At 42.3% G+C, this 25,501-nt stretch overlaps 1 protein-coding gene across 1 annotated transcript; it reads right to left on the minus strand.

Annotated features, from left to right (window-relative positions):
* Positions 1-5,313: 5,313 nt before the first annotated feature.
* LOC130135849 (ARM REPEAT PROTEIN INTERACTING WITH ABF2-like) lies at positions 5,314-15,823 on the minus strand. The gene is made up of 19 exons (XM_056305650.1): positions 15,434-15,823; positions 15,104-15,261; positions 13,654-13,826; positions 13,445-13,565; positions 13,279-13,353; positions 13,081-13,175; positions 12,908-12,983; positions 11,862-11,966; positions 11,254-11,382; positions 11,096-11,164; positions 10,074-10,133; positions 9,839-9,962; positions 9,582-9,721; positions 7,911-7,974; positions 7,706-7,785; positions 7,448-7,512; positions 7,250-7,367; positions 7,064-7,182; positions 5,314-5,473 (listed from the first exon to the last, which is right to left on the minus strand). The coding sequence occupies exons 1-19, from the start codon at positions 15,765-15,767 to the stop codon at positions 5,368-5,370; spliced, it is 2,211 nt and encodes a 736-aa protein (XP_056161625.1). The 5' UTR covers positions 15,768-15,823; the 3' UTR covers positions 5,314-5,367.
* Positions 15,824-25,501: the final 9,678 nt, after the last annotated feature.

Here is a 25,501-nt window from a genome sequence, read left to right on the forward strand (position 1 = left end):
TTCGTTCTAGCCGCGTGAGTCTAGAACTCGGTAAGTCGCGCTCTAAAACCCATTTAGGACTTCGGGTATCGACAGATGATTTTTGGGCGAAATCGGGTTTAAATTTAGTGCGATTTTGCACGATTTAGGAGTGGAATTAGGTGGCGGGCCTTAGGATTGAATTCGGACAATTTTTATTGGAAATTTGAGGAAAACAGTGAGCTGTGGACTACTGTTCATGGGGCTGTGATGGGCTGATCGGGACGCAAGTTGGATTTTTAGAACCGACATTTAATGGCGAGAAAGTCTCGTGAAGGACCGAAATCGATTTGACGCCATTTGGTTGGAGAAAAATGGCGATTTGTGCGTTTATGGTGTGTTTGAACTGTGACTGAAATTTTGTGATGAAATTGAGTGCATGGTTGTGTAATTGCCCGATTGAAATATGCCTGTTGGGTGCACGTGTGGGCCAGACTAATTTAATTATTAAAATTGGCCATGTCAAATGCTGAGTGAGCATGGATTGTGTGTAATTGATGCGTGCACGGGCCACGTGTGATTGGCCAGTTGTGTGTGGTAATTACTTGTTGAGCATATGCCTGAGGAAGAAAGTGGATGTGGTATGACATGAATTCGTGAAAATTGTGCCGTCCTAAGGCGTGTACGTTTACGCGGGACGATGCCCGGTATTACCGGAAGATCGCTAGCCTGAGGCATGTACTTCAACGCGGGTTGTGCAGTAGGTGGTAGGTGTTGAGCCTGAGGCGTGTACGTTTACGCGGGCAAGAAACATGGCCTGACGCGTGTACGTTTACGCGGGCCCGGAAGTGTTGTGGAAAGAGGTCGCAGTGTACCTGAGGCGTATACTTTAACGCGGGTCACCGGCGAGGAATGTGGATGAGATATGATGAGAACGAAATGAGTGCATGACATGAGAATTGTGCATGCTTGTGATTGTACTGATGTGCCTGCTATGTGATAATGGTATGTGTGTAATTGTGTTTGTGAAATTGTCTGGAGGTACGTGATAGCCTAGGTGGAGTTTAGGGGTGAACTTGATAAGAAGTGTTCTCATGGTTGTTTGAACCAACATTTTCAGAACCCCGACCGGATCCATGAATCCTCCACCGCAACCACCAGAACGTTTTGGAGTATCCGTGCACACCGACCTAGAAGTCTTAGAGTTTCCGATGAGTGATGGTATGACCTGGATTAAGCACACTACTACCGTTTTCGTAGACGTAGGTTTACCCCTTTGGGAGGAGCAGAAGTACACTGCCTGGTTCTTCCGGGATGCGGACGGGGCTGAGTTCGGACCCGTTAGGGGTTTCGATGTTCCGTTTGATTTAGTTGGGGATTGGGACCCGACTGCTGTACCCCCGATTGATGGAGAGTTGACCAGTACGGAGGTTAGCGTAGCGCAATCTGGGATGCATCTAGCACCCGCCGCTCAGGGATCTTCGGAGGCTAAGTATGAGCCCGAGCCCGAAGCATCGCAAGCTGAGGATGACCCGATGGACATAGACTTAGAACCAATCCCCGAAGAGGAACCGGAGGAAGAGGAACCAGAAGAGGTGGAGCCCGAGGTAGAACCTGATGGCGAGTCTGAGGAGTCGGAAGAGCCTGTAGGAGATCCAGAATATGTACTCCCATATGAACAGTATATGGATCCCAATTTCGTGCCAGAATATAATTTCTTTGATTTCCTAGCCGAGGAGTACCAGAACGCTGTTCCAGCTGAGTCGGGTGACATTGATCATCCGATTGTGATTGAGGCGGAGCCGGAGTCTTCGGAGGAGCAAACTGATCAGAGGAGTTCAGATTCAGATGGCGATGAGTCAGACTCAGAATGGACGCCTAGCAAGGGGCGTAGGGATTAGTATAAGGGCTCGGAGTAGGTTTTTGCAGAGTACCATTTTTGAGGTTTGGATGCCAGGTCATTGATCTTTTGTATATCGATAGTATCAAATGTGGTGTGCAAGTGTTCGCAGTGGTTGTATATTGTAAATAGTTTATAAGTTGGTAAATGAAAATATGTATATTCTCCCTGACTCTCCCCGTTGAATTGTCCGGGTGTGCTTGTGGTTTTCGCCGTGCATTAAATCTCTAATGATTGAATTATTGAGGTCGGCGATTTCCTGGGACATCGCATAAATCGACCAGTGGCGGATGTCGCGGGCTCGATAGGGTTCGGGGCGTGACATTTGGTGGTTTGGCAATTTATTCTTCCTAGTACCCCAGGTAAATTATTGATTGGGTGTTTGATGTTTCCGCCGCGATTAAACTCTGATGGGTTCGTTTGGGTCGGCGACGTTTCCTGGGACATCGCACTAATTTGACCGAAGAGGGATGTCGCGAGCTTGATGGGGTTCGGGGCATGACAGCAAATGCGTGGAGAAGACCACAGATCTAAAAACCCTAGCGACTATCGCTGGAGGGAGGGAGGGAAAGAGCGATAGGATGATGCCGAGACGGAGAGAGCACAGCTGGAGAGTGAGTGAGAAGGGAGAGAGAACCGCTGGAGAGTGAGTCAGGTCAGTGAATAAAAGAGAGATAGAAAGAGGTGTAAATTAGGGTTGGCTGATCAGTATACTGGGCCGATTCTGTCTGTTGGGTCCGGTTAACTTGTTTTCCTTAGCATCTTTCATTGTTAAATTTTCAAAATCTGGAGTCATTTTTCTTCAAAAATTATATTAGTACTGAGAGTTCAACATCTACGCGCTTTACTATTTAATGGATAAGCCAAAAAGATAGATTTAATATCCTTGATCCAAAACAAAAGCATCCAACCCTATACTCTAATTTAACAAATTTTGTGGTTTTCTATTTTTCCACATTTCATAGGTCTTTGTTTAGCAGCGAACTCAAGGATGGCCTCTTGCCTTACTAACTATGGCGCTAGCTGCACCAACCTATTCGAAGAGTGCATAACCGCATAGATAAGCCATCATATCCATAGTTTTATGCAAAATTCTATTAGCAATACAACATGTAGTATGTAATGCTTCACCCCATAAAACTAGAGGCAATTAGCACTCAATAACAAAGTTCTATATTTTCTTTCAGCTACTCCGTTTTGATTAGGGTCATAAGGCACGGTTCTTTCATGAATATTACCATGACTTTCACAAAAATAAATAAATTCAGGTGGAAAATAATCTTCACCTCTAGTACTTCTAATTCTTTTGATTCGTTGTCCTAATTGATTTTCAACTTGTGCTTTAAAATCTTAAATATACTTAATGCCTCATCTTTATTGTTTATTAAATAGACATATGGTTTTTTAGAAAAATTATGCATAAAAGTTATAAACTATCATCACCCGCCTGGGTGGCGCTGCTGGAAAGGGCACTCTTCCTCTCGCAAAAGGTTGAGTGTTCGAATCCCGGGCGCCGCAGGGTGACTTAATTGGTGCACGTGTGTGGTGGCTAGCACGTGTCGCCCCCAGGGTTTACCTCCCGGCTGTCGGCCGTGCGGGGGTTCCCTGGGTTACCAAAAAAAAAAAGTTATAAACTATCTTTTTCCTCCTCTAGTTAAATCATTATTATTATCACTTGTATCCGTATGTATTAACTCTAAAATACTAGTAGATCTAGTAAAGGACTTAGTGAATTTTCTAGTAATTTTAGTTTGAAACATGACATTTCCATATTTCATCAAGAATATTTTTATTTACTCTAGGCACTCAATCACATTGTAGCATTCTATTCATGGTTCTCTTGCCAATATGACCAAACTCATAATGCCAAACACTATGCGTATTAATATGAAAAATAAATTCAACACCACAAGAGTAATCAAAAGACATATTACTATCATTATTCATCAAAATGAGCAAGTAAATCTTGTTGTTGGCATTTTCCAATAAAGGATGCCTCTCTAGTGAGAATCACTTTATCGGATGCAAACATCACACGAAATCCATAAAGACCAACCATGTACACCGAAAAAAGACTCTTGTTCGACTTGGGGACATGGTGAACATTTTTAAGAGCAAGAGTTCCGCCCGAAGACGACACAAGATATTCTGACGATCACACTCGTACCCGAGTTCCCCCTGTAAACATGCACGTGGTCATTCATCTCCACATAGGAAGTAGAAGCACTCTTATGAGAACTCACATGACATAGTCTACCTCCACTATACAAGTCGAGAACGGCAACAAGATTATCATCGACATGGTTGGCTTGCTGCCCACATTGTTCCTTTTGGTCTTTGACATATCATCAAGCTGCTTGCCATCTGTGTGATGCGTGAAAATCAATAGATCTATTTTTGGTGGATCCTGAAATGGATTAAGTGTAGGAAGGGGACTTCAAGATTTTGGCCATTGGTCAATTGAAGACTTAAGATAAAAACTTATTCGACATCACTATACATGTCCAAACTTGCAATTCTAGTAAGCAAGAAGACGAGTCTGGCTAATCGTGTTCCTTTTTGTTGATTGGTTGTTGGCAGCTGAAAAACGAAAAAGAAAAAATCTGGCAGAAGAGTGCTTCGCCGAAAACGGTCTTCAAAGAAATACCTTTCACCGAAGTTGGCTCTTCGGCTTTTTGTGTATATCGGGTTCTGTGTTGGTTAGGAAAGGAAGAATTCGGTTCTAACTAAGCAAAAACTAAGGATAAAGTAAACAATGAGTGCAGATAAAAGGCTCAAAGCAAATGCGAATAAGAAGATAACTTGCGAAATTAAAAATATGTTGTTTCATTGATTGATCGCGGATCCCTTACAACAATCCTTCATTAGCTATTTATAGCCAGACTAGACAAATAACCATCACCGCGGTTATTTTTTCAAATTCAAACTATTCCCGGAACATTCGGGTTGTTTTCCTAGCAACCGTATTTTGTTAACCATAAGGCAGTTGAATTTTGGCCTTCACGGATTCTTCGGTAATTTGTCTACTATTCGCTTATCCTGTTTTCTGAATCAAGGCTCGTGCTGAGCCATCGGTAACTGCAGCCGTCCTTATCCACGGGCTTCTTTTGACTCGTGAGCTGACTTCTCGATAACACTTCTGAGCCTTATCAGTTTGCCGTGGCCCATGAAGGTTATTTATGGATGTCAACAGAAATGTATTGAATTCTCACTGATTTCATGCAATGTTTTCTAACCGGGTCTCTTTTCAACAAAGGAAAATGTATATGTGCTTGATTGGATGAGAAACCCTCCTTTAGCTTAATTGAGTATAGGCAAATGAAAAGAATTATATTACGTCAGATTTTTTTTGGGTCAAATATCACGTTTGAGTTGACTATGCTCAATTCTCGCAATATTTATCTATAGATCAAGATAGGGGTCAGTGATATATATATATGGTCCACCATCGGGTTGGTTCCACATAGCGAGGATTGCCAACTTCCTCTTGTCGCCGTAACGAGCCAGAGCTAATGAGATTGATGTTTTGCCTCTTGCATGGAGGTCCACTTAGTCAACTCTTCAGAAAAATAATCACGGAACACTAGCACAATTCCCTGAATTAGATGAGAGTACCTGAAGAATTGCAGCAACCGTATCAACAGACAATGCATTTGAAAATAAGATATTACGAGGCGGTTATATTTCAAGATTGTACACAAAAATGATTTCGATGAAGTTAGGAGGATGGCATGAGGCAAGTAATATACATCGTTTCTCAGTACAAAATAGTAAAGCAATGCACAATCGGAAAGAGTCGGGCATTTACAACAGAGTTATCAATACATACATGAAAACAGACATGCAAAAATTCAGTTGAACTACCAAAACAGTGCCCTCCTCTCACTCAACAAAACCGCGGAAGATGGATTTCACTGCTTACTACTTCTAGCATTATGCTTTGAACATAATAAAGGCTGAACCTCACAAAAGTCACAAGTTAGAAAGATCATATGGCCAGGAGCAGTACCACAATTCCTTTTCTCATATTAATTGGCCAAAGCTGGAAATAACCAACCCAGGTGAAAGATTCTCACTAGCAAAGCCTTTTGTGAAATTACAAATGCAGCAACCACACCAATTGGGGGACAAAGGCAAATGCAAGTTCTTGAATGCGAACACAGGCAAAAACTAGACACCTCATGCATAAACTCAAGTTAATACTGTCAAATATCTACCCTGTATGAAATTTTTTTGAGGATAATGATAACCATGGCTTAAAATTTTAGATGAAAACCCTCAACAATGTCCTGCGGCTCACTGCTGGATAATATAGGTTGGATTGTGGCCACATGCAAGTGGCAACCAGCTAGGGTGACATTAGCCTGCTTAACCTAACTTTGTGTCATTAATGTTGCAGCCTTTGGCTTTAGAGTGATAGTGGCATGAGGTTTGGCTCTTGGTAACCAATGGTAGATTTTCAACTGCCCAACAGTTAGTGACGTGAGAACCTAGTGATGCGATCCCGAGTTTGTGAGCCAAGAGATTTCGCATGTAAATGTGACCCAAATGTAATCCCGTGCCTTAGAATTGTATCCTGAGATATTGTTGAGGAGTTCTGATCAAACATGAGCCAGGATATATTTGTCAAATGTTGCATCCAAAATGTGCACAATATGCGGCATCTCTGGACGTTAAGCTAGAATACGATATAAAAGCATGATGTATGTGTGGCCAGTGCCATTAGCCAAGCATTACTGGAAAATGGTATAAATATCAAGTCAATAATCATTCTTCTGGTATGCAAAGAGCCTAGCCCTGATTGAGATACCAAGCTTGCTAGTTGCCAAATGGCCAAAGAATTTCCAAATAACATAGACCTAATTATTCTAAAATGAATGAATATCGAGCCAATAATTTTGCTTTAAATGTGACCATGTGCCTAAGTAATTAATCTTGATATAATATTGTTGAATGCTGATCAGACGCATGAACCAAGAGTTCCATTTTCCCTCCAACAGAGTGAGTACCAGGAGAGAGAACACCGGAACCGATAGCAGTTATTTGTCAAACTCCAACATGCCAAAAAAATGGGGCTTTCTAAGGTACACTTCACCACTTTCAAAGATTCAACATTCTTAGAAACCTTCATGAGGAGATCACAAAGTAACACATGCATATATGATTAAGCATTAAAGAATTAAGGGAACTGTTGAGATTGCATACCGCTGCCTAAATTCATCAAAATGCTCCAGGATAAACAAGATGCATGACTTCTTCAATGACGTCGCATGTGCGTCTTCAGAGAGCTCTAACATAGCTGCAATATTTTCCAATGATAAACTCTGCAAAATACACTCAACAATGAACTCGGGAACCAAAAGGAAACTCACAAAAGCATTACTGGCTAACCTCTTCGATGGCATGTTGGCAAAATCTCTTAAGTTCTTCCATGAGATATTGATCAGCAGCTCTGAGAAGATCTTCTGCAATGTCCAACGTAACATCAACCGACCCTGTGTATGTGAACCTGTACTAGTAAAATGGGCTAATGAATTGGAGAATAAAGCATAAATGTTTTTGGCTATGTTGAACTATTCTTATGCTAACCTCATCATTGCCGCAAAAACCTCCCGTTTAATGTTTGGAATCTCTACGTTAGTTGCATCCTTCTCCTGTAATTATGCAAAAAGTTGAAATAATTAAAAAAATACTTTCTACCTAAGTTCACCGGTCTCTAATTTCATAGTTTAGTAAGGCTTCTTTGAAATGAGAGCAGCTGAGGTAGTGTGGCGCTTTTCTGTACGATATAAGAGCCAAATGCTATAAAAGCATAACGCACAAACTTAAAAACATAAAATAACTTGCCCGATAATTGCCATCAAACATTGCACGGAATGCATCTGAAGAAGCAGACAAGAAAAACTTGTGCGCATAGAATTGTTCCCCTGCAACAAATGCATAAGTCAATAACAGGAAGGCAACCCAAACTGATAAAAAGGACTCCAAGAGTCAGAAATTGAATTTATTCCATAACAGCACGCAAAGGATGGACAGACGATTTTTTACTTACCTTCGACCCAAAAGGTTACATCAGATGGCATGGTTTTCTTTTTGTACTGCTTCCTCAAATTGACCTACAATTAGACTGCTTCCATCAGGGCACTGGACTTTGGTCAAACTAACCTTCAGGAAGCGTCACAAAGGCATTCAAAGAAGAGAGTAAGTTAAAATGCCAAGAGATGTGCTGAACGTGAAACAATCTTCAAGAGAGTCTGAAGAACAAATCACTCAATTTCTTGGAGGAATTGATGGACACTAATCAGTTCAGGGTACCATTTTCTTTTACACACTTCTCAGTATGTAATGTAGTTGCTGCAAGGTTTGCGCAAAATAAACAGATTCTTTGACTCTGTTCTCTCTTTTCTCTAGACATGGTATGAGAGCCTAGTCAAAGAAAGAAAAAATCAAATTGAAACTTAGATATCCTCAATGCACAAATCCTAGAGAACCACTGCCATACTCGTAACCCTGCTTATGTGATACGGACATTAAATTCACGGAAGATGCATTTCAAACTCATCCCTTGAGTATTGTGAATTATGCTACTCTCTTTTATTCCACTGGGGGTGTTCCAATCTTTCCCTTTCTAGAGATTAATGGTACAGTTAATACCTTCGAACAAAAGGAAATACTAATTCACCAAGATGGTAACTATGTGTGATGGGCCATCGAATCAAGATTTATCACCTGAATAAAATTTACAATGAAACTAATGCACTGTGCATAAACATTGTGCACTAACAAGATAAAAATGAGACAACGGCTAATTTTGCTTTTAAGGCCTTAAGATGACATTGATTTCGTCCTTTCTTCCTATTTTCCAGTTTGAATGTACATGAGATAATCGCCGTATATATTGCTTTAATATGATAAAAATATTTTTAATACACTCATGGCAATGAAGAAATCAATGGCCTATTTCCATTATGGCAATGAAGAAATTCTACGCCTTGTTGGAGCCACGACATGGCATCATGCAAGTATTTCCATATCCTCAAAACGACAAAGCTGCTGCCAAACCTAATTAACCAATCTCAAAGGCCAAATGCATCAAATAAATCTACACTCCTGATGAATCTATACCGACTCTTAAATCAGTTACTATGCATGTGTTCATCCATCCTCATGTATTCACAAAAGTAGCTTATGGAAATAAGCCCGCCAGCTTCACATATCTTTCCTTTGTTGGCAAAGATAACATAGTGATGACAAATGCAAATGAATTAGAGAGAAAGTCGAAAACTGAATGTTTTGGGTTTACAATCTACCCTTTAGCCATCTATGTACCCCATATGACTACTTACAAGTACGCTCCAATATATAGCTATACTAACATATACAAGTATTCCTCAACATTCCCACTCAAGTTGGAGAACATTTATCATATGCCACCAACTTGGTACCAAAGTTGCTCACCCGAGAACTAGAAAGAGACTTAACAAATATAAAGACAAGTTGATAATTTGAATCCACAAATGCTGCTTCAAATTTACCAGAAATTCACAAATGCACTGAACCCTTAGCTTGCCCCACACACCGAATCTCAAGATTGCCTCCGTAAACGAGCGATAAGAAGCACTTGTAAGTGAAACTAGACAATGACTACATGTGTACTAAATTTGAAGTTCAGGTTTCTTACAAAGCAGAATCATGAGGCAAATCTAGATTAAAAAAAGCATACTTGGGGTGGTAGTACAGGTGGAGCTGCATCTACAGGTGAGAGACACAAAGCATGTTTGGCCAACGTTAACAAGGCTACTCCACCGTCAAGTTGCTGCTGAGGACAAGAGGAAGTAAGCAATCCTAGTAGCAATTCCAAACCTTCATGAAAAAATAGTTCACTCAGTTACTAAAAAGGTTCTTTAATGCACGATGAGTATTTTAACATGAAAAGTCAAAGCCTGAAAATGCTGAAAACTCCTCAGAGTATAAACTTGCCACTTTTGTCGAGAAAAATCATCTGGTGATCGATTGGGCAACTAAGATGAGCAAGAGCAAAAGATATTCTTTCTCGAATGGCCTTCTTTGATGCTTGCATCAAATACACCAAGTCTTTTAAAGCCTACGAAAAAGAAATTCAAAGAAGCATTCTGCATAACCTGCCTGTAACGTAAGAAGTGTGTAAAATAAGCACCAATATGAAGAACATGTCATTGAGAAGATAATTACGCACTCGTCCATGAATCTTGTTCTTTAAACTCTTCAATGTTCTTGCAACACATGATTCCACTGCCTGCAGCAAGACCAACATACTCATCGTAATGTTAACATGAAGACAGAAGAATAACTAAACTTCACACATTGAGCATGTCTTCCCAATAAAATCAAGAGACGTTGTTGGATATGAAATCTAATTTTCATAAATAAGACAAGCAATTGAAAGGAAAGAATTGCAAGTTAGTTACTCAATATATTGCTACGAAACTAGACTTAGATGGCACTAATTATTAAGAATGTGTCGTTAAACTTGGTTTAAAAGCCACATGTGTTGGACATGATTAAAAAACCCCTTCCTAATATCGATGTTCATCAAAATCTGAATCTTTTCCTAACTAGTTGAATAGTAGGTTTAAAGTGTAATAGGGCAATCGTTTTTCATATTGTCATACTATGAAAGTTAATACCACAGAGAAGTATTAGCGCATTCCCTATACCTTGGTCTTTTGGCGACTCTATTTTGGTGGTTCCAGTCTCATGTTGGCGAAATAGTATTTCCATCTAGTTTCATTACGGTTTCTAAAGGAGTTAATTGTTAATTAATGTGGCATCTGCTGGTATTGCCACATAATATGATTCCATGGAAAACCTAATGGAAGTTCGACGGAATAACTTATTTCACTAATACTGTGCATGGCCTAAAATCACCCAAAGTTAAAGTACAACCGATCATTTTGCTTTACCAAATTGCTTTAAGAGTCTAAGTACAGAGAGTATCAAAACAATTTTCTGCTAGCTCAAATTTTTGGAAAGTTGAGTAGGGCCTGATGTAGCGTATTTAGATTCTAGAGAATACCTTGCTGATGAACTTAAATTGAGATAGGAATCTCACATTGGATAATGTAATTACTAAATATGATACCAAAACAGTTAGCATTGAGACCAGTAGCATAAACAATGTAGAGTTTCCCTAGCAGTAGCAAGATGCAAATTTCATCTTCCACTTGCATAGTCAAAGTTGAATATGATCCAACATACTTGGCTAGTGAATTTCACATGTTGCAGCATCCGAAATCCATCCATGATAATGAATTCCGACAGATTATCCTGTGACAAATGAAGGAAACTATTGAGGGCATCCTCTTCAAAGTAGGCTCTTCACTCTTGGTCTACTAAATCCCTGGATAATTGAATACCTCATTATCCATTAGACACTCAAGAACACTAGCAGCAGCAGCCTGGAGTGGTCCGCTTTCCGAATCTAGAAGCCCCAGGAATGCCAGTAAGCCACCTTCATGAGCAATACCAGCTTGATTGTGTTTGTCCTGAAATTGAGAACATGTTTACTATAGTGAGATCAGTGCATCTCACAACTAGACCAATAACATAGAATATCTCACAGGCTAATATTTATCTCAGTTCTGTTGCATTCAGTAAAGATATAGTGCAATTCTGAGGAAGGATCAGTCGAACTACTAGATTTGTCGGCAAGTCATGGCGAAATTATTCTATGAACAACAAGCGAAAGACGTTGAATTCATATCCAGATGCTGAAAAAGGTGGACTGAAAATACAACTATTAAACACGTGAATCAAATGGCATCTTTATGTACTCACATGACAATAAAACATTCATAGTAAAGAGGAAACTAGATGTGTTCCCATCTTTGATGCTAAAACATGTTGCAAAAATCTATGGATAATTTATTCAAAAGAAGGGAAAATGGAAGTCGCCACCATAATTATACAAAATAAAACATTCTTATGAATTAATGACTAGTGCTGCAGCATAGAGAACAACGACCTGAGCCAACCTCCGCAGTGCCAAAGTTGACATCTCCCTCACTTTAACATTAGGAGATTGAAGCATCCCAATTAGAGGACGAACTGCACCCCTTTGAACAATAGCCTGTATACGTAATAAAAAAATGGACAACAAAATTGTGACATTACTTGTTGCTGTTGGGCAGGGAAGCTGACAGCAACAATAACATAAGGCACTGTCATGCTAACCTCTTGGCTTTGCTTTCATGTTAATTTATTATATATAATAGAATGAGAGTTTAATGAGCTTCTACTCATCAATAAATCAAACATAATGATCAAGATTCTTCCATGAAGAGAGAGAGAGAGAGAGAGAGAGAGAGAGAGAGGTAATAAATATCCCACTGACGCCCTTCCCTCTTATTTTGGGTAATCAATGGATGAAATTCAAAAAAGCAATTTCTGCTAGGAGAGGCTTAATATCTAACTAGAGAACCATCCAGTCAAAAGCCAGATCTGCACTTACATGAAAATCTGTTCTTTTAAATATACTTATGATCATTTTATGTTAAGTATACCAGGACTAATTCATTAATTCATCCACATAAGTTAAATCTAAAATAAGGTGATGCCTGCAAATTGCAAAAGCTATATCACTGGTGTGATGGATGGAAACTGCAATTGCCATTTCTAAAATCTCCGTAAGCATCAGCTCATAAAGTTGGGTTCTTGACATCAATGCAGTTTGAATTCCAGTAAAATTTCCAGTTAAAGAGAAGACTTTTATTGCTTTGCCAAATTTTGGAAAAAAGATGGAGAGAGAATTCATTGTAATGTCTCGTTCTTTTTGGCTAATATTAGGTGAAAAAAAATGCTTCTATGATCTCTGACAGCCCATAGGGGAGATATTTGGAAGATGCACAGAGTAAACAGCTCATGGCTTCTGACCCAAAAAAAAAAAACAGCTCATGGTTATTCCTATTTTTAGCGTAACGACATTTCTTTAGGAAAAAAAGTTAAAGAAAGACAATACGAGAACAAAGAACATAGAGTTATAATGAGTAAAACCGGACATTCATAAGTCACCTTACGGTCTGAATAGGCAGCAGCCAATTCTGCAAGTAGTGAAGCTGCTTGCTTTTGGACCCGCATGCTGCTAGAACTGTGATGAGATAGATTAACTATGAAGTTCAGAAAAAAATAACACAATACTTTCAAAGTTGAAACAACAAACAAAATACTGGTTGAAGTAGACATACCCTAGCAATCTTATAATTGGTTGCAATGCCCCAGCATTCATGACATGTTTCGTTAATTTTTTAGATGAGTCCACCAGAATAAGAAGTGTTGAAAGCTGCAATACCAGAAAATTAATGAATATTATCTGTTCTAGTTGCAAGATGAGTTAAAAATCAAATATGAGCTTAAGATAAATGAAGTACACAGACTCTCATTACCGCCACATAGTTGATCTCGTCATTCTTAGATTTGAGCATAAAAGCAAGGGTAGGAAGAGCTCCACACTCCACAATCTGAAATACAAGTTATATGAATTTTCTGCAGATATCAATGCAGATGGAGAAACAAATAATAATAATAAACTTGCTGAAATGTGAACTCCACCTGATCCTTGTTCTCATTGTTTTTTTTAGCCAGGATCCGCAATGCCCTAGCAGCAGCCCCTTGAACATTTATGACATCAACATCAAGCAACTCAACAAGTAGCGGAATACCACCTTCCATCCTACATATCCACCCATAGAATCAAGGAATGATCTAGCATTGACAAATCACAACTTATTCTACAAGTGCAAGTATGTGAGCATAAAAACCTGACGTGGATTTGGACACTGCTATTCTCCCAGGCAAGCTGACTAATAGCCTCGGCTGCTCTTTCGGTAACATCATTCAACGATCTTGAACTAGGGCCGGCTTTGTGCCTCTTCAGCAGACTAACAAGATGGGTTATGGCGCCACTATCGACTATGAGTTGTTGATACTCAGGCTGTAGACAGAAAGGATGTAGAGAATTCAAACATTTTGAGCAATATCAATAGCACTTGACCAAAGACCTAGCGTATCAAACTCAAAAGTCTGAGCACCCAAGTGGGGCAGGCCAACTGTGCATAACCAGCAAAAATGAGAAGATCTTAGGTAAGTTGGACTAGAAACGGAAGTCTTATCCTAATATAGACTACAAAAGAAGGAAGACAAACAGTCACTAGGAACATACGGAAGTACTTGTTTCAAGATAGAGTCGAGTGGTCTTAATAGCAATGACCAATTGAGTCGTTCTCAGATAGCCTTGGGATAAAACTGACCGGTCAGATTGTCTAGCCAGCAGTTTTTTCATGCATGTGTTGTATTGATGATAAAGTGTCAAAAGCAATCGCAGAATAGAAGACCAATTTTATTCCTGAGTAAAATAGATGCACTTATTCATCCTAATGCTCCTCAGTTGCATTGCCGCCCTGGTCATGTCCGGAAAGTTGATGGCACAAATCCAGTTGTCAGTACAATAATGAAGCTATGTTGATTCTGTAATCTAGTGTAGTAATTAGACAATAGAAAGAGTGGATCCAAATCCAATGGCCGATATGTTGATTCACTTAGATGCTCTCAAAAGAACTTAGTCAAGCCGTGAGATAGAAGATTTCTTTAAACATATACCAGTTGATAAATAAGCCCTACAGCCGTAAAACTAAGAGCAACAGCGACAACTCAAATTGCTTTACAGGCACTTTCTGCTTCCCGGATGGATCAATCATGTCAAAGTCGAATGCCAGCTCCTACCATGAAGTACCAAATACAAGTTGTGAGATAGCTAAACTAAGTGAAAATTACTTTAAGTGGCCGATCGAAAGTCAGAGAGTAGACTCCCATGGCAACTTCAATTCCATGAGCATTTTCCTGATCCGTGTGAACTTTCCGAACAAAATTTGATTACACAAATAAAAATAATCTAGCAAATCTTATTATTTTTGTTCATCCGATTGCTTACGTAGTTCAATCTTGTTATAGGTTAACGCCGCTACACAATCTTGATCATCTGTGGCCAGTTAAGTTTGTCAGCATTAATTACTTTGCCGAATATGTCGACTAATAATTATCGTATGTGACAGTATAAAAACCGGTGATGTCACTTGCCAGTCGCAATTTATAATTATCGATGTTAACTGCAGTCGGCATACAAGTTACGCAAATACGTAAGACGTAAACATCTATATACTCCACTTCCAAGAAGAAACTGCATAAACATTAGCAATATGAAACCCAACTCACGTTCTTAGCAAGTATGGTCAGGATAGCTGCGCTTCCCTCCTCAACTTGGTGCTCAAGATGCTTCTCACACTGGTCCCCTTCTCCTGAAGGTGGAGCTCGCAAATGCTTCACCAAAGCAGGTATCGCTCCATGTTTCACCATCACTTCTGCAAATTGCTCTACCAAAAACATAAAATAGATGCAGTGACACAAATTAGACAAAATCAACCGGCGCACGTCCACGCAATCAATCAACACTACACTAAGCAGACTAATCAAGCATTATATAATCTGAAGGAAAGACAGTAGATCATGATGGACACAAAATCTGACGTCGCACTGTGACTGTACCCTCAATAGCGTGGCGAGCTAGCAAGTAGACTGCGACTTTAGCAGCGACTCTATCGGATTCCTCCCAAGAGAAGGAGCGGTTGAGGATATCGATCCTAGGGACCACCAGGCCATCCAGTGATTTGATAAAGCCCATCTCCATTAGCCGATTTACCCGAGAGATGAACTTCTTGTGATCTGTGTAGGAAAAGTTCTGGAACTCATCGCGCCACAAGACGGTCTTTCGGCAATTGATGCTCTCAGGCTCGTGGACGGTCTTGTCGTCCAGCTTGCGCTTCCGTCCATTCTCCTCCGGCAGGTCGTTCACGGCGTCTTGGTCGCAGTTAGAGTCCATGGAAGGGAAGAACGAGGATGGATTGCAGAGAGGGAGAGGTGAACTGACGATGAAGAGAGCAGAGAGTGAGGTTGGCTTTGAAGTTTACGTTACGTTTGTTCGTTCTCCCTTACCGCTTGTCCTTTAAACGACCAATGCTGCATGAACCGGGTGTTCATGAACAGCTGAGATTTCACTTGCCTCATAAAACCCGGAGCATTTAATGATCTTTACATTTAAAAAATGATGCAAAATGATAATGAATAAGTCATATTCAATATTCAAGTTAATACGGCCATTTCATAAACTAAACTTGGCATACTTTAGGATTTCTTTCCAAACAATGGTAAAATACAACTTCACTTTTGCCAGTTCCTTTCCTTACTTCCCGCTGATTCTCGTTTTGGCTAAACTGGATTTTTCTTTCCTAATCCAAGTTGGATTGAACCAGCCAATTCAAGGAAGAATTTTTAAATGATCCTGGTGCATAGGAGTCGGATGCATCTCAACCCTTGCATCATCAGGGTGGAGATGCATTGGCCTCATAAGTACCCGGTGCAACTAAACTATCTCCTACTCAATCTCCATGGCTATTTGCCTTTTAAAAGAAAATTTCTACCTTTCCTTTCAATTTATTTAATAAAGTGCTTGGACTTTCAATTTGTCTAATCAATTTTTTTCATTTTCACAAATTTTTTAATTAAGTCCCTTCAACACATAATTTGATCACGTGTCATTGTCACAAGATGTAACCTATACATAATAGAGCTTTTTGTTCATATAAGCACAACTCCCACGCATTGCTGAATTAGGTCAGTCCCATGAAAATGCACACGATACATATGAATTGAGCCCCATGCATCGGATTTTTTTTGTAAAAAGTTACAGTGGCTCGAAGAGGTAGCACAAGCAGTAGTGAAGTGACAATCGACAAGGCTGGATACCGGCCGGACCTGGTTGTCTTGAATCTGGATCAACACGCCCAACTATTTGTCAAACCAGACTGAAAGTCTGGAACAAGATTTGTCAAAGATATATGCAATGTTTGATTATAAATGTTACTGGGCCCATTTAATCACCTGGTAGAAATTTGTCGCATTCTCCGACAAATGATTAATATAAGGGTAAAATTGTTTCGGGTTCCTTAAAATAATCAAATTGGGTTGCATCCCTCCATATGCATTTTGTGGATACTTGTAAGTCAGTCCGATGATGGGTGAGAGTGATAAACGGATCAAGAGGGTCTGGACAAGAAATGGGTACAGAAAGGCTTCTAGGATGGTTACGGGGACAAGCTTCAATAGAATTGTACATCTAATAGGCAGAGCATCTTTGGATTATATACGTGAAACTGTAATTGACTTACAAGAGCACCTTCTGACTTATATTTAACATTGGAACTCCAATGTTAGGCGTGCTCAAGTGATAACATTATCAAGATGGCTAACCTCTTGGGAAAGTGTAACTTGCACGCCAAACGAAAAAAACCGTGATACTTGGTGTGGGACTGTCCAAAGCTTGAGTGAATCTAGTAGGTCTATGATCCAAGGATGAACCAAGTGAAAGCCGGTGGACTTGTAATAATCTGGTCCGACGATGGCGGGGAGTGTTCTCTAGGGTGAGAGAGCTTGGACAAAAAGCAGCTCCTAAAAGGGTTATAGGATGGCGAGAAGAGGGCAGGAATTAACCTAATTACTCACCATGTAGGGGAAGAGCTTCTTGGATTATATATGTGTGTCGCGACCCTCCCAAAAGTGAATCACAAAGAGAAGGCTAATGGACTATTAAGCGCGGTGCTCAACATGAGTTCTCACAAGCCCTATCAACCGCCACTTGGTATACTATTCAACATGCAATTAAACTTACTTTTTGGAGTCGCTAATGGACTACTAAGTGTGGTGCTCAGCACGAGTTCTCACAAGCCCCACCAACCACCACTTGGTATACTATTCAACATGCAATTAAACTTACTTTTTGGAGTCGCCACTAATCAGTTAATCAGTTATGAGTCAATTAGCAACCGGAGGAGAGGCACTGGACGGAAAAGAGAGCCATGGGAGAGGGTTCCGTCGCTGTTTTGAGAGAAGCTTCGCGTCAAGAACTCTTTTGAGTGTGCTCTTTGTATGTGTTCTGAGTGTTTGTACAAGAGCCCTATTTATATGTGTTAACCTCGAGTTTGAAAGGCTTGAAGCGCGAATATTCTCCATCAATCCACGTCTTCAGCCGATTATTTTCCTTTCTTGTTTTTTCAATTCCTCCCACTTTTACTTCCTTCTGATCTTTATAGAAAGAATATATCTAGCGAATATTTTCATAAACTCCACCATATCCTCTCAAAATGGCGTTAGTGATGAAGTAAATCATTGCAAGATGAGAAATAGTATCTAAGGAAATTCCCTCTCTCTCTCCAATCGCTCTCCTTTTGGCCAAGAATCATGCAGAAAATTGCTTTGAATCTTGCTTAATCTTGGCAAAGAAAAGATCAAATTTCGCCGAATTGATCTCTTCAGCGACACCAAATTTAGTTGTTTCCTTTCAACCCGCGGATATTCCCAATTTGCATATCGTAATTGCCTTTTTTTCATTTTGAATTATTGACCGAGATCAAGAGCATGAGATGGTTAGCTATCTACGGGAGATGAACCTAAGTACGCTTGTCCGTGAGGGCGTCACGCGACAAAGAGTAATGTTGCATGCATCAAGCCTGGTAGTATCATGCGGAAGTCACGCGATGACTTAAAAATGCAAAAATTAAATAATGCAAGTTATATTTTTGTTTAGGGGTTGGGATCGACGCCTCACTTTCTATGCAATAGATGACTAAGTGGGTTGCCAAATTTTTTCTGTCAACAATCTGAAATTTGGAATTAACTCCTAAGAGGTGCTTTTACTCCATGTGACATCCTGAAAATTGTCCATTTGGGATTTATGAAATGCTTGGTTTTATGAACGTACTCGTAGTTAGTTCTCGTCCGGAACTGATCATTTCTGGGGTACTAACCATTAGGGAAAGGCTAATTAGGGATTTAGATTCTTACGACTAAAAGAAAATTCGATCGTGAATTGATTTTCGACCATAAAATCGCCGATGTGACATTTTGAGCAACTGTAGGCCGATCCAAGGATAGCCAGGGGTCAGTTCGCCACTGTCATAGTAGTGGATCGCGGGTGATTCCGCTGGACCATGAAATGAATTGACGTATGATCCTGAACCTATACCGAACGATCGTGCCCCTCGGATCTAGCGATCGATCCTCGCGATTATATTGACAACCGAGGTCATCATGATCCGAATGGACTTGCACGTGACTTGATTTAGTATTAGTCACGAGTCGAATATGCGAATTTCCCCAAAAAGCCACTCGTTAGTTTGAGAAACGCTCGAGTTACGTTTAATAAAATTTAATTATTTATTTAAGCCCAAATTGGACATCGGAAAATTAGGAAGTCACGACGGGACGTTAGGACGACGTTGTGGTTGGAACGTACAGCTTCAGATTTTCCCGAATCCTTCAGAAAAATTCGATTTTGGCGAGAAATGAGGAAAGTGACCATTTTACCCCTAAGAATTTGTTAAGGGCAAGTTTTAAGAGGGAAGGGCATTTTGGTCATTTTGCCCTAACTTTTGAGTTGGACAATTTTGCCCTTGGATATTTTTGAAAAAGATTCGATCTGGGTCGTCGATTCCAAGATAAGATCGAATCTCAGCCGTTGATTAAAAAGATTAGAGAGGGGCAAGATGGTAATTAACCAAAAAGTGGTCAAATTTGGACTTTTAAAAGACCAAAGTCTCTCTCTCTCTCCTCATTCTCTCTCTCTCAAACTCTCGGCTCTCTCTTTCTTCCTCTCCCTCACCGCCGACCGCCCCTCCCCTCGCCGAGCCGCCGCCGCCAGTCACCGCTCGACCGGATCGCCGCCTTGCCACCGCGTTGTAGCCCCACCCTCACGCCGTGCCACCGCCGTCTCCCTCTCCCTCTCCCATGGCCATGAGCCGCGGCAAGGAGGCCGTTGCCGCCGCAACACGCCGTCCAGGCCACCGCCGAGCCGTTCGCCGCTCGCCGCCGCCGCCAGCCGCCGCATGGACCGCCGATCACCGCCCGTTTTCCCGCTCTAGCCGAGTTAGTCTAGAGTCCGGTAAGTTGCAATCTAAACCCCGCCTAGTATATCGGGTATTATCGAACCCGTTTGGACGTGATTTTGTGTAGTTTAGGGGTTGATTCGATTGGCAGGCCTTAGGATTGAAATCGGAAGATTTTGGTGGATTTTTAGAGGCCGATCGATGGCTGGAAATTGCTGTTTTAAGTGTTGTGATGTGCTGTTTGGTGTGTGGTTGGTGGCATTAGATCCGGCTCGGAATTTCGTGAAAGTGCTGTGAAGGGCTGGGAGTGAGATATCGTAGTTTTGGTGTTGAAAAAGGGCAAATTGCGTGTTGGTTGTACGTTGTGATGTGGCTGAATTGATTTGTTTGATTTGGGCGCCTCTGAGTGCGCGTATTTAATGCCTGAGTATGCACACGCGTGAAATTTATGGTGCGCGACGTGCGGGTGATCACAAAAAGGCCCGGAGGCGTGTTGACGCGAGTTGTGATATGATTGTGGGATCAGACCGAGGCATTATAAGCTCGGGTTTCTATCACATAGGTCTATCGCATTTGGCGCAGGCTGACGAAAGAAAGTGAGAATGAAATCGGTCCGAGGCACGATCAGCTCGGGTGAGACCAGGATCGGACCGGGGCATTATAAGCTCGGGTTTCGATCACGTAGGCCTGTCGCATTTGGCGCATGCTGAGGAAAGAATGTGTGAATGGGATCGGACTGAGGCGTGTGATGCTCGGGGCGCGATCGTGTGGACCTGAGGAGTGTATACGCGGGCCGAAGAATGTGATTGAGAACGGGGTGTGTGGCACGGTCAGAGAAAGTGGGATCGGACCAAGGCGTGTGATGCTCGGGGCGCGATCGTGTGGGCCTGAGGCGTGTTTACGCGGGCCAAGAAAGTGATTGAGCTGGTGGGGTACGACGAGGAAAGTACATGAAATTGATGTGATAGTGCATGATTGATGTGTGTTTTTGGTATGGAAATGTATGTGGTTTGGGGTGCGCGAAGCTTGAAATGCGTGCAAGTTTTGAATGTTGTGATTATGAACTAACGTGCATGCTGAGTATGCCAAGAGTCCAGGTAAGTGTGATTGCGTGGATAGTGTTTGTTCGTGTTGCTCGTTTGTGTGTCTGAACTTGTCTGGAATACGTGGTAGCCTAGGTAGGGTTTAGGTTGTGACTTATTGAGAAGTGTCTCATGATTGTTTCAACCAAACCATTTCAGTGCACCCGCCCGAGCCTTGAACCTTCCGCCGCTACCGCCGCAGTGTTTTGGGATCCCGATGCACACCGAGCATTCAGGAGTAGAATATACCTTGGCTGCTGATCCCTTTTGAGGTCGAGGACGCGATTCGTAGAAGCCAGTTGGTGTGCGTGTATTATAAGTTTGATATTAAATTAGGAAGTGCTTGATGTGAATAGTTGGTGGTGTAATCAGGAAATCCGTTCGGGTGTGTACTATCAGTTGATGTGAATCTGATGGGTGTTGGAAGTGTTTGGTTGTAAAGAATTGGATGTTGTATATTTATATATCGAGGTATAGTTTTTATGTTTGGTGGTTTGGTGATTTATTTCTTCCTGATGTTCTCCAATTTTATTGTCTGGGTTTATTTCATTGGTTTCCGCCGTGATCGAACTCTGATGGAATCGTGAGGTCGGCGACGTTTCCTGGGACGTCGCACTAATACGACCTGAGAGAGGGATGTCGCGAGCTCGATGGGGTTCAGGGCGAGACATCCCCGTTTGAATTGGTATTAGAGCGAGTACAGCTCGATTTAATTCGGTCGAAGCTTGGAGTGATAAGGAGGGGAGACCCAGGATGGTTGTAGCTGGCTAGGGAAACCTTAGTAAGCCATAGGTATGTCTAGTGCTACACGTATTGCCAGACTATTTGTTGTGATTGCTGGTTGAATGGAATGTTCTAACAGTTGAGTGTAGGTGCGTCTGGACTTGAGGTATGTGTTCGAACCTCATTGATTGTGATGTGGTGTTGTGATGATGGTTGTCTACTAAGTGGATTAATGTTGTAATTCACTGCCTAGGACTAGACTGGTTTAGTTGGCCTAGGTCTCTAATTCCTGTGTGGAATTATAGCAGGTAGGAGAGTGGTAGGAAGCTGATATAATGAGCAGCGAAGGAAGAGGTGTAGGAAGAGTCCCAAGAAGGGGCGCAGGAAGAGGAACAAGAGGTGGAGGTCGTGCTCGAGCTAGAGCTGTAGAGGACCTCAGAATGGGTGTTAGAGCAATAGAAAACCCTGGAGTTGGTGCTGGAGTTGCAATGGACCCCAGAGTTGATGTTAGACCTGCAGAGGACCCTAGAATGGAAGCGATCATGAGGACCCTAGAACAGATTGGTAATCTAATAGGACAGCAGACTCAGGAACGAGCTGCTACTATTGCCCAAGCTGCCAAGGCCGCTGTGGCCGCTGCTGCTAATAATAATAATGGGAATCAAGGGCAGGGGCAAGTAAATGTGAATAGACAAATGCACCAATTGGTCGAGCAGTTTATGAAGCTAAAACCGCCTAAGTTTACCGGAAGAGGTGACCCTGAGGCTGCACCACGATGGGTAGAGGAACTTGAGAAAGCTTTTGAGGTATTAGAGTGCACCGATAATGAGAAAGTGTGACATCCTAAAAATTTGTCCATTTGGGATTTATGAAAAACTGGGTTTTATGAATTTACTCGTAGTTAATTCTCGCCCGGAACTAATCATTCCTGGGATACTAACCATTAGGGAAAGGCTAACTAGGGATTTAAATTCGTGCGACTAAGAGAAAATTCGATCGTGGATTGATTTTCGACCATAAAATCGCCGAGGTGACATTTTGAGCCACTGTAGGCCGATCCAAGGATAGCTAGGAGTCAGTTCGCCACTGTCATAGGAGTGGATCGCGGGTGATTCCGCTGGACCACGAAATAAATTGACGAATGATCCTGAACCTATACCGAACAATCGTGCCTCTCGGATCTAGCGATTGATCCTCGCGATTTAAATGACAACCGAAGTCGTCACGAACCGAATGAACTTGCACGTGACTCGATTTATTATCAATCACAGGTCGAATATGCGAATTTCCCCAAAAAGCCGCCCGTTAGTTTGAGAAACGCTCGAGTTGCGTTTAATAAAATTTAATTATTTAATTTAACTCAAATTGGACATTGGAAAATTAGGAAGTCACAATAGGACGTTAGGACGACGTTGTGGTTGGAACGTGCGATTTCGGATTTTCCCAGATCCTTCAGAAAAATTCGATTTCGATGAGAAATGAGGGAAATGACCATTTTGCCCTTAGGGATTTATAAAGGGCATGTTTTATGAGGGAGGGGCATTTTGGTCATTTTGCCCCTGGAATTGTATGAAATTCCCAAATTGCCCTTGGATATTTTTGGGGAAGATTCGATCTCGGCTGTAGGTTTCAAGATAAGATCGAATATGGGCCGTCGATTTGGATTGTGAGAGAAGGGCAAGATGGTAATTTGCCATTTTGGTCCAAATTTCACTATTTGAGTCAAGACACCCTCTCTCTCTCTTCATTCTCTCTCTCTCTATCTCTCGGCCCATCTCTCTCTCTCTCTCTCTCTCTCTCTCTCTCTCTCTCTCTCTCTCTCTCTCTCTCTCCCGATTGCCCCCTTGGTCGATCGTCGCCACCGCCCGTCCACCCGCCGAGCCGCCGCCCGTACGCCGGCCGCCGCACCACCGTCACCACCCCTCGCTGCCGTCTTTCTCTCTCTCCCTCCCGCTCATGTGGCCATGAGCCACGGCCAAGGAAGACCGTCGCCCCTTGCCACCGCCGTGCGCCGTTCGCGCCACCGCCGTGCGCCGTTCGCGCCACCGCCAAGCCGCGCCGCCGTCCCGTCGATCGCCGCCTCTTTTCGCTCTAGCCGCGTTAGTCTAGAGCTCGGTAAGTCACGCCCTAAACTTTATCTAGGACGTCGGGTATCGATGGACGATTTTGAGGTGTGATCGGGTTTGTTTAGTCGTGGATTAGTACAATTTTAGGGGTGAAATGGATTAACGGGCCTAGGAAATGAATTTGGGTAATTTTGGTGGAAGATTGGAGCTCAAAAGTGGGCTGTGATTGGCTGATTAATGCGCTGTGATGTACCGATCGAGGTGTAAATTGAATATTTGGATTCGGCGATTAATTGTGAGAAAATGTCGTGAAGGGCCAGAATCGATTCGCCGTAGTTTGGATATGGAAAAATGCCAAATTGTATGTTGATTGTGTGTTTGTACTGTGGCTGAATTGTGGTGATGAAATTGGGTGCATTAGTGTGCAATTGATTAATTTAAAAATGCTTATTGTGTGCACTCTTGGGCCAGATCGAATTAATTGTCAAATTGGCCGCGCTGATTGCGCAATGAGCATGTGAATGTGTGTGAATTGGTGCGTGTACGGGCCACGTGCGATTGGCCAAATTGTTGGCAAGAAAGTGTTGAGCGTGTGGATAAGCAAGAAATTGTGTGTGGTGTGGTACGTGTGATCGTGGAAATTCTTGAAGCGGTATCACTACGCGAGAACATTTCCGTCCTGAGGCGTGTACTTTAACGCGGGATGATGCCCGGTATTACCGGAAGACTGCCAACCTGAGGCATGTACTTCAACGCGGGTTGTGCCGTAGGTGGTAGATGTTGAGCCTGAGGCGTGTACTGTAACGCGGGTGAGAGACATGGCCTGAGGCGTGTACTGTAACGCGGGCGAGAGACATGGCCTGAGGCGTGTACTGTAACGCGGGCCCTGGAGTGTTGTGATGAGATAGTCGCAGTGAACCTGAGGCGTGTACTGTAACGCGGGTCACTGGCGAGAGATATGGGAAAGAATGTGACGAGGCAAGCGTGAATGCATGAAATGTGATTCGAACGTGCATGTGATTGCATATGATGTGATTGTGACTAACGTGCAGGTTGCACGCAGGATAGGCCCAGGTAAGAATAAATGATGTGCCTACTATGTGATGACAGGGTGTGTGTGATTGTGTTTTGTGATTGTCTGGAGGTACGTGATAGCCTAAGTGGGGTTTAGGGGTGTACTTACTGAGATTTAATCTCACGGCTCTTTCAACCAAACATTTCAGAACCCCGGCAGGAACAATGAATCCCCCGCCGCCGCCACCTGAGCGTTTTGGAGTCCCAATGCACACCGAACATGATGTCGTAGAGTTTCCTATGGATGACCATGTGACCTGGATTAGGCACACCACCGTAGTTTTTGTAGACGTAGGTTTACCCCTGTTGGAGCCCCATACATATACCGCATGGTTCTTCCGGGACGGGATAGATGAGTTCGGTCCTGTCCGAGGATTTGACATCCCTTTTGACGGAGTCGGGGACTGGGACCCGTCTGCTATTCCTCCCCCTGATGGTGAATTGACTAGTGTAGAGACCAGTTTAGCGCAGTCAGGGCAACACCCGACGTCCGTAGCACCAGGGTCTTCGGGGGCTGAGCACGAGTCGGAGCCGGAAGGGTCTCTAGCGGGAGACGACCCCATGGATGTGGATCTTGAGCCAATTCCAGAGGAAGAACCGGAACAAGAAGGGGCAGAGGCCGAACCCGAAGATGTACCTGCGGAACCGGAGGACGAGCCTGCAGAAGAACCGGAGTATATACTCCCGTTTGAGCAGTGGATGGATCCCAATTTTGTACCCGAGGACGATTTC

The sequence above is a fragment of the Syzygium oleosum genome, unplaced genomic scaffold (assembly GCF_021117445.2).
Source record: "Syzygium oleosum isolate NSW1041296 unplaced genomic scaffold, Sole_v2.1 Sole_v2.38, whole genome shotgun sequence".
NCBI classification, from domain to species: Eukaryota; Viridiplantae; Streptophyta; class Magnoliopsida; order Myrtales; family Myrtaceae; genus Syzygium; species Syzygium oleosum.

What these genes read in the sequence shown, in the direction of transcription:
- LOC130135849 (XM_056305650.1), bottom strand. Translation starts at nt 15,767, where the DNA reads ATGGACTCTAACTGCGACCAAGACGCCGTGAACGACCTGCCGGAGGAG. An exon ending in ACGAGATCAACTATGTGGCG is followed by an intron (nt 13,176 to 13,278) that starts GTAATGAGAGTC and finishes CTGGTATTGCAG; the next exon opens with CTTTCAACACTTCTTATTCT. An exon ending in ATGTGAAATTCACTAGCCAA is followed by an intron (nt 10,134 to 11,095) that starts GTATGTTGGATC and finishes GTCTTGCTGCAG; the next exon opens with GCAGTGGAATCATGTGTTGC.